Source organism: Toxorhynchites rutilus, chromosome 2 (assembly GCF_029784135.1).
Source record: "Toxorhynchites rutilus septentrionalis strain SRP chromosome 2, ASM2978413v1, whole genome shotgun sequence".
Classification (NCBI taxonomy): Eukaryota; Metazoa; Arthropoda; class Insecta; order Diptera; family Culicidae; genus Toxorhynchites; species Toxorhynchites rutilus.
In genome coordinates this window covers 207,255,300-207,269,538 of record NC_073745.1, presented here as the reverse complement: position 1 = coordinate 207,269,538, position 14,239 = coordinate 207,255,300, and the positions used below count along the sequence as shown (strand labels likewise).

At 41.7% G+C, this 14,239-nt stretch overlaps 1 protein-coding gene across 5 annotated transcripts in view; it reads left to right on the top strand.

Moving 5' to 3' along the window:
- Positions 1 to 14,239, top strand: part of LOC129764367 (protein tramtrack, beta isoform) — a 95,192-nt gene that overhangs the window by 7,669 nt on the left and 73,284 nt on the right. For 3 of the 5 annotated variants that reach the window (XM_055763365.1, XM_055763362.1, XM_055763360.1), the window contains exon 2: positions 13,760 to 14,023. In XM_055763365.1, coding sequence (XP_055619340.1) covers positions 13,853 to 14,023 — 171 coding nt within the window. In that variant the 5' untranslated portion in view covers positions 13,760 to 13,852. The remainder of the gene's footprint in view (positions 1 to 13,759; positions 14,024 to 14,239) is intronic. The other 2 variants (XM_055763364.1, XM_055763361.1) reach the window with 1 other exon arrangement.

Below are 14,239 nucleotides of genomic sequence, written 5' to 3'. Positions count from 1 at the left end.
ATTCGCACCTTCTCTCGACTCATGTCCAATCACTGTTCGTTAGACGCGCTACTCTTTCGTTTTAATCTTGCCGATGGCAATATCTGTGCTTGTGGCCAAGGTTACCACGACATCGAACACGTTGTTTGGTCGTGCGAGGAGTATCTTGTTGCCAGATCGAATTTAGAAAACTCTCTTCGGGCTAGAGGAAGGCAGCCCAATGTGCCGGTGAGAGATGTGTTGGCTCGGTTAGACCTTGATTACATGTCCCAAATATATGTCTTCCTAAAAGCTATCGATCTTCGTGTGTGATTGTCCTTATATCCTTATATTCTCCTTTTCCTTTTCCTTCGCGAGAAATCAAATCCCTTCTTACTAGCAATAGAATAAAGTGAAATGTAAATACATGTTAGTTATAAGATAGGCTTAAGAATTGAGTATGATGAATGTGAGTGCGAATGTGAGTGTGAACATTGTCAACATATCCTTATATCCCATCCTTTTCCTGAAACAAAATGTCACCCTTCTAAACTCGAGCAAGCCGCGAGTAATCGGTTCTCTACTTCATTAACATTAGAATTAATAAAAAATGTTTATGTATACTTGTAACTAAACAGATAGGAGTTTGGCTCCTTTAAACTTATGTAACTGAGCCTGTAAAAATAAACGATTTAATAAAAAAAAAAAAATACAGTAATCATCGACAAATAACGTCCGGCATCTGCAGTAGTGTTTTAAAAATAGTCGATTTTCACTGGTTTCAACTTACCCCAGGGTCGGAAAAAACATGAGGTGAGTTTAAATGCTCTGAGCTATAAGGAAAAAGATTTTTCAGTTTAGTTTTCATAACTACTACACTTGGTTATCCCTATTTGATTACCTGACGTGCGATTCTGGCGGTATTTTTGAAAAATCAGTGATTTTGGACCGATTCAGTCAGCACGCAAAAATGTTTGTTTTGATTTAACGGATCAAGTAAGAGTAAACAAAGGCGCGGATTGCGTTAATGCATTCCAATATTCTGGTAATGGCTGTCATAAGGTGGGCTGAAAGGTAATGTTTACTTTATATATTTTTATCGCGTCAATCCATCATTCCTGGTGGAAGTTATGATTTCCGTTTTAACTTACCCCGAATTTCAACTTGCCCCAGTGTACCTTATATAAAAAAAAGATAGGGCTTAACCAGTAGAACACAGTAGATCATGAAAAATTGAAATCCAAGATGGCCGTACTGCTCATGTTTAGAAGACGTAAACGACAAAATGAAAAAAATCGACTTTTTCGCTGTTACGTATTCTACACAATGTACTACGTATCCTCAACATGCGAACAAACATTTTTTTGTTCGAAAACATTTGAGCAATTTTTAAAAAACGTTTGCGAAAAATCACTGTTTGTTCGCATAACAGACGTAGTTCCATACAGCTTCCATACATCGCTCGAAAATCAACAATTACCAGAATTATGTGCTATAACCTAAATCTGCATTTGAATCACATTTTTTATGGAGTCCAAACCTGCCCTTCATGATAGTATCTTATCACTTAACGTTTCCTAATAGATGTATATAAGAAATTATTGAAACGCTGTTTATATAGCTACTATTCTCAGTTCACTGCACTGAGATGAACGTAGAGAAGCAAGTAGGTAATGAAAAAATCAAATCAGTAGTAAAATATATAATATTGATTCTTAGCATTATCACTCATCAAATTTGACCTCGAATAATTCAACGTACTCAACATTTACTCATAACGTTGGTGTAAGTAAAAAAAATCAGACTTTTAATAATCAGTCAGTTTCATTTACTTATTTTCATAATAATCAGTTACTTAAATGAACAGCCCATTTTAAAATGCGTTATCAATATAAACAATACTTCTTCAGTCTAAATGGTATCCAGCCGAAGATTTACGATTTGGAAACAGCTTTACTGCAAATTCAGCTGTATAATCTATTTTGCGAACATCTATTTTGAATACTTAACCCAAGTTCAATAAAAAACATATTTATATATTCTGGCAAATTAATCCAATAGTCATATTTATCTATCGGTATTAGAGCCAAAACTTGTTTGATTATAGAATCCTTTTGTGATTTTTGAAGCTGAAGCTGGTCAATGAAATTAAATGAAGGCTTTTAAACATCTCTCGGTTGTTATTTTGTCAATATCATCAATTTCTTCATGTGATGGTTAGCTCATAGGAAATTCTTCCAAACCTTTTTGATTTTATCCGACAACAACTGAAACTATCGACGGAGACGTTTTGACTATTATCGGAAAGGTAAATGCTAACACTACAGACAAAACAACCTGGTGATTACGTCTAGCTATACGAACAAATGTTCATTGAAACGATTGATTGTCCGCACAAATAGACGCAAGCGTTCTCCAAATGGAAACCATATTTTATTCCGCCAAATCTCCTACGCTCTCTTTTTGCCGATGCTATCCTACCACTGGACAGATCAATTCATTAGAAATGGTATGCTTGTAGGCTAAAAACCAACAAAAATGCGTTTTCCCAACACTAATGGTGTTGGAGATTACGTCTCCTATGCAAACATGGCCAGCGTAGTCCCAAAATATCCAAATAAACAACAGTTTTGGCTCGTTTGGCCGATTTTTGCCTATTAAAAATGTATCAAGGAAGCTGTTTCAAATTCACTTGCATTCTGTTAAGAGATGTTTTATCGATGAGACAATTGATAAGAATTGGGTCCAAAGAACGTTGAAATGTCGTAGCCTGACATTTTACTATGCTGATTTCACTACAGGTTTGTTTTTGCGTCACCAGTGAACAAACGTTTCGAGCACGCCTCGTAGGTGGAGGCAATCTTCAACGCAGCCTATCACCGTTTAGATCATTAGGTCATCGGCATATGCGAGCACCTATAACGAAGTGGAGATGCAGTCTCATTGAAGAAAATGACAAACAGTGGCGATCCCAAGTTGCTTCCCTGTGAGATATCGGACGTGTTAGTAAATGACGAAGCAATTCAACATTGCCAAAGGTTGCTTTTGGTATAGATAACATGAACTTGTGCTTTCCTCTCCATAACCGATGAACAGGTGACTGTTAGAACAAGGAAGTGGCTAATTGAAGAACTGCCTGGATGAATGTGTCTAACGTGTGTGGATCGGACAAACTATGAGTCTTCATGGTGCGTCCGTCGTTGGTCGGTGAACTCAAAAGTGGTCGCACAAGTGTTTGAATGACGAACGTACTGAAGGAATTGACTAGACCAGGAATGATAGAAAGCATCTATGGTATTGTGTTGAATGACCGAAAAGTGAAGTTAAGTAAAACATCCCAAAAGAACGTGTGGATTCATCTAAGTGCTAGATCAATATTTAATTGAGTGATGTGTTATCTTCAGGATAGTTCAGTGACTAATAAACAGCGCTTTTGGAGTCATGTATCAGAGCTTTGGGATCGTTGATGGAAGAGTGTAAAAATATTCAATGGATGATTAGTTTTCGCGGTTCTTCTGTATTGCATCCTCAATGTTCGATATTGATTGGAATACTTTAATGAGGCGAGGCACGCACTGAAAAAAACGACGATTCAAATAATTAGAGAGAAGAAAATTTGTGCAGCGATGCGCGCGGCCAAAGAAAATAATAGCAGACGCACACGGTGGTGGTGAATACATCAAATCGAACACTGCCCGCTCATTTCACACTCGTGCGACGAGATGCTAGATTAAAAAAAAAATCAAGAAATACACGCCATGAAGAGTAGTGTGACGGAGGGATGCAGTAGTAACATAACACGCGCGTCTCCTCCGGTGCGGTTCGATGGAGGCATAAATATTCATCCAACCTGTGTCTGCGGCGGATCGCCGGACAACGGGTGGAGGGAAAAAAGTAATAATGAAAAGGTAGAAAGGAAAGCTATTTCGCGTCGATCCTCATAGCGCTAGCTCGCTTCGGCTGGCTGGTTCGTCCGCCTGGTTCGTGGATGGCTGGACAATCGGGATCCAACGAACGATACCGCATGTGCTTGATGGGAAAGAAAAAGGCGATGAAAGAAAAAATCGTGAGCGTATTTACTGCTGGGTGTAGAGTGAGAAGTTTTTTTTTGAGCATTTCGTCGAATTGCAATGAGGCAGAAGTGTGGGTCATAGGATGGATTGCTTGCGGTGTGTCCGAAGTTAGTGAGAACCAGCTTCGCGCAATAATTCGACGACACACGACAATTATTTGGCGCGGATATGTGTGTGTGCGTGTGTGGCTGCGCGCGCGTGTTCGTGTGTCTTATGGTGGAGAGTGACGATTGTTTTTATAACCGTTGCGTGTGTGCGCTTGTAATCATAGTTATGGCTGTGTAGTGTATGTGGGTGTTGGCAAGCTACTGCGTGAAATCGCGTTAGAAACTCATTACAGCAAAAGAAATGATTTGCTCACGCTAGCGGAAAGGATGCATCTTCTGAAGTGTGAGTGAGATAGAAAGCCTATGTTTTGATAGTGATTCAAGATGGTGCTAAAGTCTGGAATTTTTGAGACATTCGTAAACACAAGCAGAACGCTGAAATGATCAGTTAAAAATGAAAGTGTGTCTGTTTGATTAGTGTGAAGTGAAAAGAAAAAGGAATCTATCAACACAGCTTGCATTTGCAAAGAAAAATATTCATCAGATACAATTCGTCGAATACATAGATGTATCATTGGGAATACTCATTATTTCTAAGTTTTTTTCTCTAGAATTTCTAATCTCAAAAATCTGTATACAGAGCGGGCTCGAAAATACAGTGATTCAGACTTGAAATCGTACACCACCATGTATATCTGTTTCCAGCACTTTTGAACGTTGAAAACAAGTTTTCGAATCATTCTATTCAGATAATGGGCCTGATCACGATCATCACTGCCACATACGCTTTCACGTCACTTACACTTCACCTAATCTTTTTGTGTTTATCATCATTGTCACGGACAGTTGCGTGTGAAAATAAACTCCGCGAATAGAGCGAGTTCATTCCCATTTATAACAGACACGTCGGTTGCATAATTTCGGGCGTTTAAACGTTATGTCGGTAGCATTATTTCGGACGTTTGAACGTTATGTAGGTAAAATTAATACAGTGTTTGAGATAATATTCCATTTGATTAAGCGTATGTTTTATAATGACAAGTTTGTGATTATACCTCGATGATTCAGTATTTCAATGCCAACTATTTGGACTCACCCCATGATTCATTTGCATGGTGCGTTAGTTTTCTGAATCAAATGCTGGTTCAAATATGAGGAGCAATACTTGGTTGCTCGTGAATAATGTAGTTCAACATATGGGAATGTAATTTTATTTTCTCTTTCCATAAATTACTCTAGAGATAAAACATGACTATTGTGTTTAATAATCGACATCTCGCATACTCTTGTTCCTAGCTCTGTCTTACTCGTTTGAATAGTGAGAAGTATTTAGTATAGGTCGAGGTTAGAATCATTTTTTAAGAACCATTTCTACAATTTTGATGAATAATAATATCTTCTATATCTCAGAACAAACCCAAATTCACCCACCTCACGTTCAGTATAATCTGAGCTACTCCCATATGGGATTCTGAAGTTTAATCCTCTTATCCTTCCCATTCTCGTGTAATTTAATATACGGGACATGCGATTTGATTTAATTGTTTAAACGGAAAGTAATCAGCATCGTCGGTCAGAAGCATAATCTTCATATAAAACATCCAATGGGCTTCAAGGAATTTGCAAAAAGCAGGCAGTGATTCAGATTTTCTTTAGACGTATATCAAAATTATGGAAAAAGAACTTGAGAATTTGAAAACAATGCTTTGTGAATGCTTTTCAATGATAGACTCATTTTTCTAATATTCTTTCATTCAAAGTATGTCTTCAAACCAATATCGTTGAAAATATCTAACGGGTGTTAAATAAAAAATGAGATTTTTTTCAATACCTTTCAGTAACTCAAATAAAGAGCGTAAAATTTTCTTTCTCCAAGAAAATTGCTCTTTGGGCTCCCTAGAAACAGTAGGCATGTTTGGTTTTGCTAGTTTGAATTTAGTCAAAGCAAAGATGGCGTCGAAACAGCACGTGCTCCGCGAACGCATTGTACGGTTCTACGAAACGCATTTCCAGCAAGGAAAAAAGTTCACGGTGGCACATTTTAAGGAAGAAAATGTACCTGTCAGTACGGTATATCGTATCCTGAGTTCCCTGAACGTAGAGCGGAAGGTCGGAAGTGGTCGTCCGGTGACGATAATGACGAAGCAGAGGAAGACATCGTTAAAGAAGCTGTTTGACAACAAGGACGCAACCAGCCTGCGTGACGCCGGTCGGAAATATGGCTGCTCCCACGTATTGATCCATCGGACCCTCAAGATGGAAGGAATCGTCTGTAGGAAGAAGACGAGGTCACCGGAGTACACGGAGGAGCAGATTGAGACGGTTAAATCACAGTGTCGGTGGATGACCAAAAAATACCGCGGGATGTCTTTCGTTCTGGACGACGAAAGCTATTTTCCGCTGTCCAAAACGCATATTCCAGGAAATGATAATTACTACTCCAGCGACAAGTCATCCACACCGCCTGAAGTGAAATACAAGTTAAAGCACAAGTTTGAAAAAAATGTTATGTTGTACATCACTATTTCCGACCGGGGCATTTCAAAGCCTTGGTTTAAACCGAGCGGTCTGGCAATCAACCAACAAATCTATCGAGAAGAGTGCCTCGATAAAAATCTGCTGCCGTTCCTGAACGAGCATCACGCGGATGGGAAGTACTTCTTCTGGCCGGACAAGGCGTCTTCCCATTACACCAAGAAGACGCTGGCGTATCTTGAGTAGAAAAAGATACTGTTCGTGCCGAAAGATCGTAACCCAACAAACTTGCCCCAGTGCCGCCCAATAGAGGATTTCTTTGGCTCACTCAGTGCCCTAGTGTATAAAAACAATTGGAGGGCCAAGGACACGAAGCAACTGACTACAAGAATCCGGAATTGTATCCGGAAAATGGACGTAAGTGCCGTACAACGTTCTTGTGAGAGCATCGCGACAAAGTTGCGTCGAACAGCACACCACGGCCCTTACTCAAACATTCACTGACATTTTTTTGAAGAAAATACATTATGTTATTAATAAAAAATACTGAAATAGATGAAAAAAAATATTTTTTTTATATATGATTGAAAAAATTCTCATTTTTTATTTAACACCCGTTACTACGTAAAAAGAAAAAAAGCAATTGCCTTATTCGTTATAACTATCGTCCTGATTTGGGTCTCGTCTAACAGTTGCGAAGGCTTTACACTTATTATTTTACACTTAAAATATCAACAAATCAATATTATAATATTGAATTATTTATTATAATACTTAATTATAATACATTAATACATTAACACATAATCAATCATAATGATCGTTCTTTCTAATCAGAGATTATTGATTATTGTTTCTCTCACACTATTATACCGTTTTGGGCCAGTGGCATCCATTGCCACTGTTGCAACTCTTTGTTAGTATAATTCTAAAAATAGAAACAAAAAATTTTCAGTTTAACACTGGGCGCAAATCTCTGCGATAGAACGGCGCTGACAACCAAACATTTCATCTGTGTTTCGGAGCGTGCTCATTCGCCAGAGCGCACGTGTGTACAAGGAGTGGGAGCTCAACTGGCTACAAAAATCTTGTTGCGCATCAGCACCGAGTTGCATTCTGAAGACTGCATGACAGTATCGTGGTATTCATAATAACACCGAGTTCATCAAAGTTGTCACGACGGATGAACTCTTGCGGATTCTACACACACGGTGGCAGCCGTAATAACGTTGTATACAATTCACTTCGTTCTCACCGTGAAGTGACGTTCGTGATTAGGCCCAATGTCATAGCGTTACATGAGAGTAAAAAGGTATGCTATTTTTTCCAGAAACATGGGTTATTGGAAAGATGCACCTTAGAGAATGCCTCCAAAAGCGCCTACTTTCACTTCTGAAGCAACACAGAGGTTCTACGATCTTCTGGCACTATGCTGAGTCGGGAAAAAATTCTTCGGCGAAACAAACCCCGGGAATTTTCGCCGGAACGGGAATCGAACCCGAACCCCCTGCATAATAATGTGTATCGCTAACCATTCGGCCACGAATAATAAATCATATTTGAAATAGAAAAAAAATAACTGTACATAATCGGGTCTAGAATTGTATATAATCGAGTCCCGCCTGTGTATTATTTACAAGCATCGATTTTGCAATGATTGTAATATCTTGAGTTTTGTTTCGCATACATGATTCCACATTATTACTTCGTACAACAGTTGTGAATGCATGCATGCAAAATTGAAATCGATTAGAGTTCTCTGTGGCGTAAAAGTGAATACTCTCTCCAAAATGCTGCAGATGAGGGAGATTTTTTTTTCTAGGTAATTTATATAATGAACTCCAAGATATTCAAAATGTTTTTCAAAAGAATCATAGATTTATAGAAGAAGACTAGCGCATTGACTTAATATGTCGATCATTTTTTAATATTTGGAAAAAGAAAAACGTGTCTAATATTTTTCGATAAGGAACAAAACTACATCGATTTGGCATGGAATGGCTGAATTAATAAACACCAATTATTCCACAAAATTGCAAAGCAAATTCATTCTTTCAGATTCTATCCGATACCACAAACACTGTGTCGAGACGTCGACGCAAATCCTTGGGGTGAAGCATATCGAATCGTGATGGCGAAATTCCGTAGTTCAACGACTCCCATGGAATTATGTCCGGAAAAACTCGAGGTCATTGTGAATGGACTCTTTCCGCAGCACGACCCACCGACGTGGCCACCCACACTGTACGGTGAGGACGAAGCAGAGAACGCACAAGTCACCAACGAAGAACTCATCGCGGTGGCAAAAGGTCTAAAGTTGAAAAAAGCACCCGGCCCCGACGGAATCCCCAATGTGGCCCTGAAATCGGCGATCCTTGCTTTCCCCGACATGTTTAGGGTGGTGCTGCAGAAATGCCTGGATGACGGTCTCTTCCCTGCGGAATGGAAGATACAAAAGTTGGTGCTGCTCCCGAAACCAGGAAAGCCACCTGGAGATCCAGCGTCGTATAGGCCTATTTGTTTGTTGGATACTTTGGGAAAGCTCTTGGAAAGGGTTATTCTCAACAGACTGGTGAAATGAACGGAGGATGACCACGGATTGTCGAAAATGCAGTTCGGGTTCCGGAAAGGAAAGTCGACAGTGGACGCTATTCGGACAGTTATCGAGAAAGTTCAGGTCTCGCTTAAACAAAAACGAAGAGGCGACCGTTACTGCGCGGTGATTATGATTGACGTGAAGAACGCCTTCAATAGTGCCAGCTGGGAGGCCATCGCCGAGGCGCTACACAGATTGAAGGTCCCTAGCTACCTGTACAGGATACTGAGGAGTTATTTCCAGAATCGGATCCTGGTATACAACACAGACAGGGGACAGATAGTGAAGAATATCTCGGCGGGAGTTCCACAAGGTTCCATCCTAGGTCCTACGCTTTGGAACACGATGTACGACGGTGTTCTAAGGCTGAAGCTACCCAGAGGTGTGGAGATCGTGGGCTTCGCGGACGACATCGTAACAACGGTAATCGGCGAGACGCTTCAGGAGGTGGAAATGTTGGCGACTGAGGCTGTAGACATGATCGGTAGTTGGATGGACAGCGTAAAGCTCCAGATGGCACATCACAAAACCGAGGTGCTGTTAGTGAGCAATCGTAAGGCAGTGCTGCGGGCAGAGGTATCGGTCGGAGGACATACCATCGTTTCGAAGCGGGCGGTGAAGTACCTCGGAGTCATGATCGACGACCGGCTGAACTTCAACCAGCACGTCGACTATGCATGTGGGAAGGCGTCAAAGGCCATCAACGTGGTGGCGAGGATCATGCCAAATAGCTTTGGCCCAAGCAGCAGCAAGAGGCGTCTCTTGGCAAGTGTATCTTCGTCGATACTGAGGTATGGTGGCCCTGCCTGGTTGGCGGCTCTGGAAACCCACCGAAATCGGAGGAAGCTGAACAGCACATTCCGACTCATGGCCATGCGAGTCGTAAGTGCTTATAGGACCATTTCGACAGATGCTGTGTGTGTAATCGCCGGAATGATTCCCATCTGCATCACTCTGGCGGAAGATAGCGAGTGCTACAAGCGACGGGAAAGCAGAGGTATCCGGAAATTGATGAAAGCGGAGTCGTTGGACAAATGGCAGTATGAATGGGATACGGCAGAAAATGGTAGATGGACGTACAGGCTGATACCGGTACTTTCGACCTGGTTGAACAGGAAACACGGTGAAGTTAACTTTTACTTGACGCAGTTTCTGTCTGGGCATGGCTGTTTCAGGCAATATCTACACCGGTTCGGGCACGCAGTTTCACCCCTCTGTCCGGAGTGTGGAGATATGGAGGAAACACCGGAGCACGTCGTTTTTGTCTGTCCCAGGTTCACCGAAAGGCGCGAGGGGCTGCCTGCACTTCATGTCGGGAATATTGTGGAGGAGATGTGTCGCGACGAGATGATCTGGAATGCCGTGAGCAGTGCAATCACACAAATCATGTCGGAGCTGCAGCGAAGGTGGAGGGCTGACCAAAGTGCTGACAACGTCCGACGGTGAAAGGTGAACAATGGCGACGGCTGTTGCAAGAGATGGTACCTCACGAGAGTAGCTGTGACGGGGTGCGCGTTGTGTTGGAGGGCACCACCTAATCGGCTCTCCGCTGGGAAGAGAAATCCTGCGAGGGTGACTGTGACGGGGCGCGCGTCAAGTTGGAGGGCGCTTCCTAATCGGTGCACGTCTTGACAGGTAAACGGATGCCGATTTAATAACTACGACGGAGTGAGTGTCAAGGAGGGCGTCTTCAAACTGGTGTATACCCCACGAGAGCTGCTGTGATGGAGTGCGCGTCATGTTGGAGGGCACTACCTAATCGGCGCTCCGATGGGAAGAGAAATCCTGCGAGGGTGACTGTGACGGGGCGCGCGTCAAGTTGGAGGGCGCTTCCTAATCGGTGCACGTCTCGACAGGTAAACGGGTACTGCCGCGGAGAACAGCAAAAGGCCTGCCTGACAACGCCTGATCGTGGCCTGGATGGAGGAACACCGCGAACATTTCGAAGGAACGAGCATCAAGGATGAAGCCACGATCAAAATGGTGAATACCCCACGAGAGTAGCTGTGACGGAGTGCGCGTCAGGTTGGAGGGCACTGCCTAATCGGCGCTCCGTTGGGAAGAGAAATCCTGCGAGGGTGACTGTGACGGGGCGCGCGTCAAGTTGGAGGGCGCTTCCTAATCGGTTCACGTCTCGACAGGTGAGAAACCCCGCGAGGGTGGCTGTGACGGGTTGCGCGTCAAGTTGGAGGGCAATTCCTAATCGGTTCACGTCTCGACGGGTAAATTCAAAATGCCTGCGAAGAGGACATCAGCGCAGTGGAATTAATAACGAATGGAAAGAAAAAAATATTGAGAAAAAGGGAAGGACAACGCGAGTTAGCGTTGAAAACTCGAGAAGTGCATGAGCACAGCCGCCCCCTGAAGTAGTCGCCTAGATGTGGTCCCAGGGGGAATAAGGCAACGAGTAGAGGGCTTGGTTTTTGTGGGTGCGATCTCCACTCGACGTCTGGGTTAACCCTTCCCAGGTAAGGCTGGTAGAGCGTTCCTCACCTCTTTAAAAAAAAAAAAAAAAAAAAAAAACCACAAACACGTCCTTGGAAGGTCTTTTCTGTACTGTCTGTATTCTCTCAATTTTCCTAAACCAGGGATGTGACATCTGGTGTGCAAGGGATAGGACACCTACTGCGTAAGGGACAGTACATTCTAGTTTCGATCTTGTCTAGGGGTGATTACATCTATCGAGACCCTACACCCTGCTGTTCTTATGAATGACAGGCTCCTGCTATAATTTTAAAACAATATTATCAGAGGTTCGATATAACACAGGACACAGTGTACTTTTTGTCTTACATTTACGAATCATTGACTATCAGAGAGGTAACCATGCACATGATCGTTGCCGTCGTCTCGGATACAATGTAGATTAGGTTTTTGGTAGTATTTCGTTATCAATGGTATCGAATGTTTTTTTCCAGATCTAGGAGATCTAGGAAAAGTGCACCAATTTCATTTAACGATAGTATTCCTCAATTGTTCTTGTTTTAATCATAAAATGATGATGGTTCCACCTCATTCTCCTACAATGGTTTGAGCGAGACGAATTATTGCGGTATTTGCATTTTAAATCAACAAATCAAGCAAATTAAATTGAAATGAAAACGGACTGCTTATCTCGCAGACATAGATTTCTAATCGAAAGAACAATATAAGCCACTAACTGATCGTATTTATTTCATGAGATGTCGAGCGAATTTCCAACCCGGGAAAACCCTAGACCGATCGGGAAAAATTTTTAGAGCGTAAACCATCTGTCCATTTTTCCACTGTTTTCATTTTCTTGCCACAAATCGTTGCCACTTTTTTCTCTCATGTTCCACTTCTCTGAGACGACCTAGCCCAGGAGACTGAAAGTCTCAAAAATAAAGAATTTCAAAAAAAAAAATACCACTTCTCTTCTTCTGCAGCATGGGTAGTTTCGTCAGTGCGTGTGATTTTTTAATTTTTTTTCAAGGCAAACGTTAGCCATAGCTATTGGAGTCAGGGGTTAGACATCATATAGGCTACCCAAAATCAACATCAATATGGCGTCATTTGTTTACCAACAAATCATTTGCGAGGATTGAAATCGTTGAAATCACGGTGATAGTATGCTTTATTTATAACTGCATGAGCGATTTTCATATTTCGGTTTCACATGGAGGTGTTCACATTTAAGATGGAGTTTAAAGTTAGCCACTATTCGACTATATAATTGGACCGAGATGTAAACAACAGTAATTGACAGAACCAAAATGTCAGTGAACCGCAGCAATATTGGGTACATTGGCAATATAAGCGATTTGACGTTTTAGTCATACCCCTGATTGGAGTCATTTTAGATTTTCAGCTATGCTGTTATGCAGAATGCATCAAAAATAGCGCACCCCAGAATCATACATCTTAGTTGTAACAGAATATTTATTTCAATAATTTCATAACGACAGCAATGAAAACAAAATGACGATATTTTGTGGGTATTTTTTTTCATTTATCCACATTCAACTTCGTCCGCAAACAATATACGACGTAATGTAAGTGCACACGAGGCTTTGTATCGAAGCGAGGACGCAGACACTTGTTTTGCGGTTTGTTTTTAATTGGAACGTTACAGAGCATAAACAGAACGAAAGTATGGTAGTAATAAAAAAATCTCCTACCCATAACTCCTCTTCATAACAACGTTTCATAACCTCTCGAATTGCGAAGGCTGTGACATAGGAAGATCGATAACAAAACATTGTCGCGTGTCTCCCATGTTCGCTTTGTTCGTACGCCATTGAAGATGTGTGTGGCAACGTTATGTTCTCTTTCTCTCTTTAACCTATACGTAAAAGCGTGTTAATAATAACAAACCGTATGCATACGAATTGCTCATAGATAACGAATCGAAAAAAGCGTGTTTAGCGTGTGTATGCCGGTATTTAATCGTGACTCAGCGAACAATTATGACCTTGCCACCTTGCTTCTTCCGTCATAACAGATTTTGTTTTCATTTCTCACTCTGTGCTTTGCTCTCCTACTAATAATAATAAGTATGTGAGGAATTTGTACAATGCGTTAGTGAGCATAAATGTAAATATGCCGTTTTCATTTATTGTGTTTTTCTTGCTTTCCACATTTACTTTCAGCAGCGTGGCGCTGCCAAACACTAGTGCTTCTCGCGTCTGCAATTAATATTGGCCACGGGAACGAAGATACGCTGGTGGAACTCGGCAGCCACGATGTCGGTGCAGCAGTACTGTCTACGTTGGAACAATCACCAGCCAAACTTCATCTCCGTGTTTTCTTCCTTGCTGCACAGTGAAAGCCTCGTAGACGTCACACTGGCCGCCGAGGGCCGACAGCTGCAGGCCCACAAAGTGGTACTATCAGCGTGTAGTTCCTATTTTCAGGTGAGTTTTTGTTCAATTTCATCTTTTCTCCATCTGCAGAAGATTCAGCAAACAGCAGTGATGCGCGTAGCTCGGATGCGAGTTATTGAATGTTTGGGTCAACCAATGGCGTGTTTTGTTGTTTCATTACATGATACATTAAACAGTGATTTGCATATAATTTAACAGACCTGTAATGCGACATGGATAATTGGACTTTTGATCCTCTAATTGAAC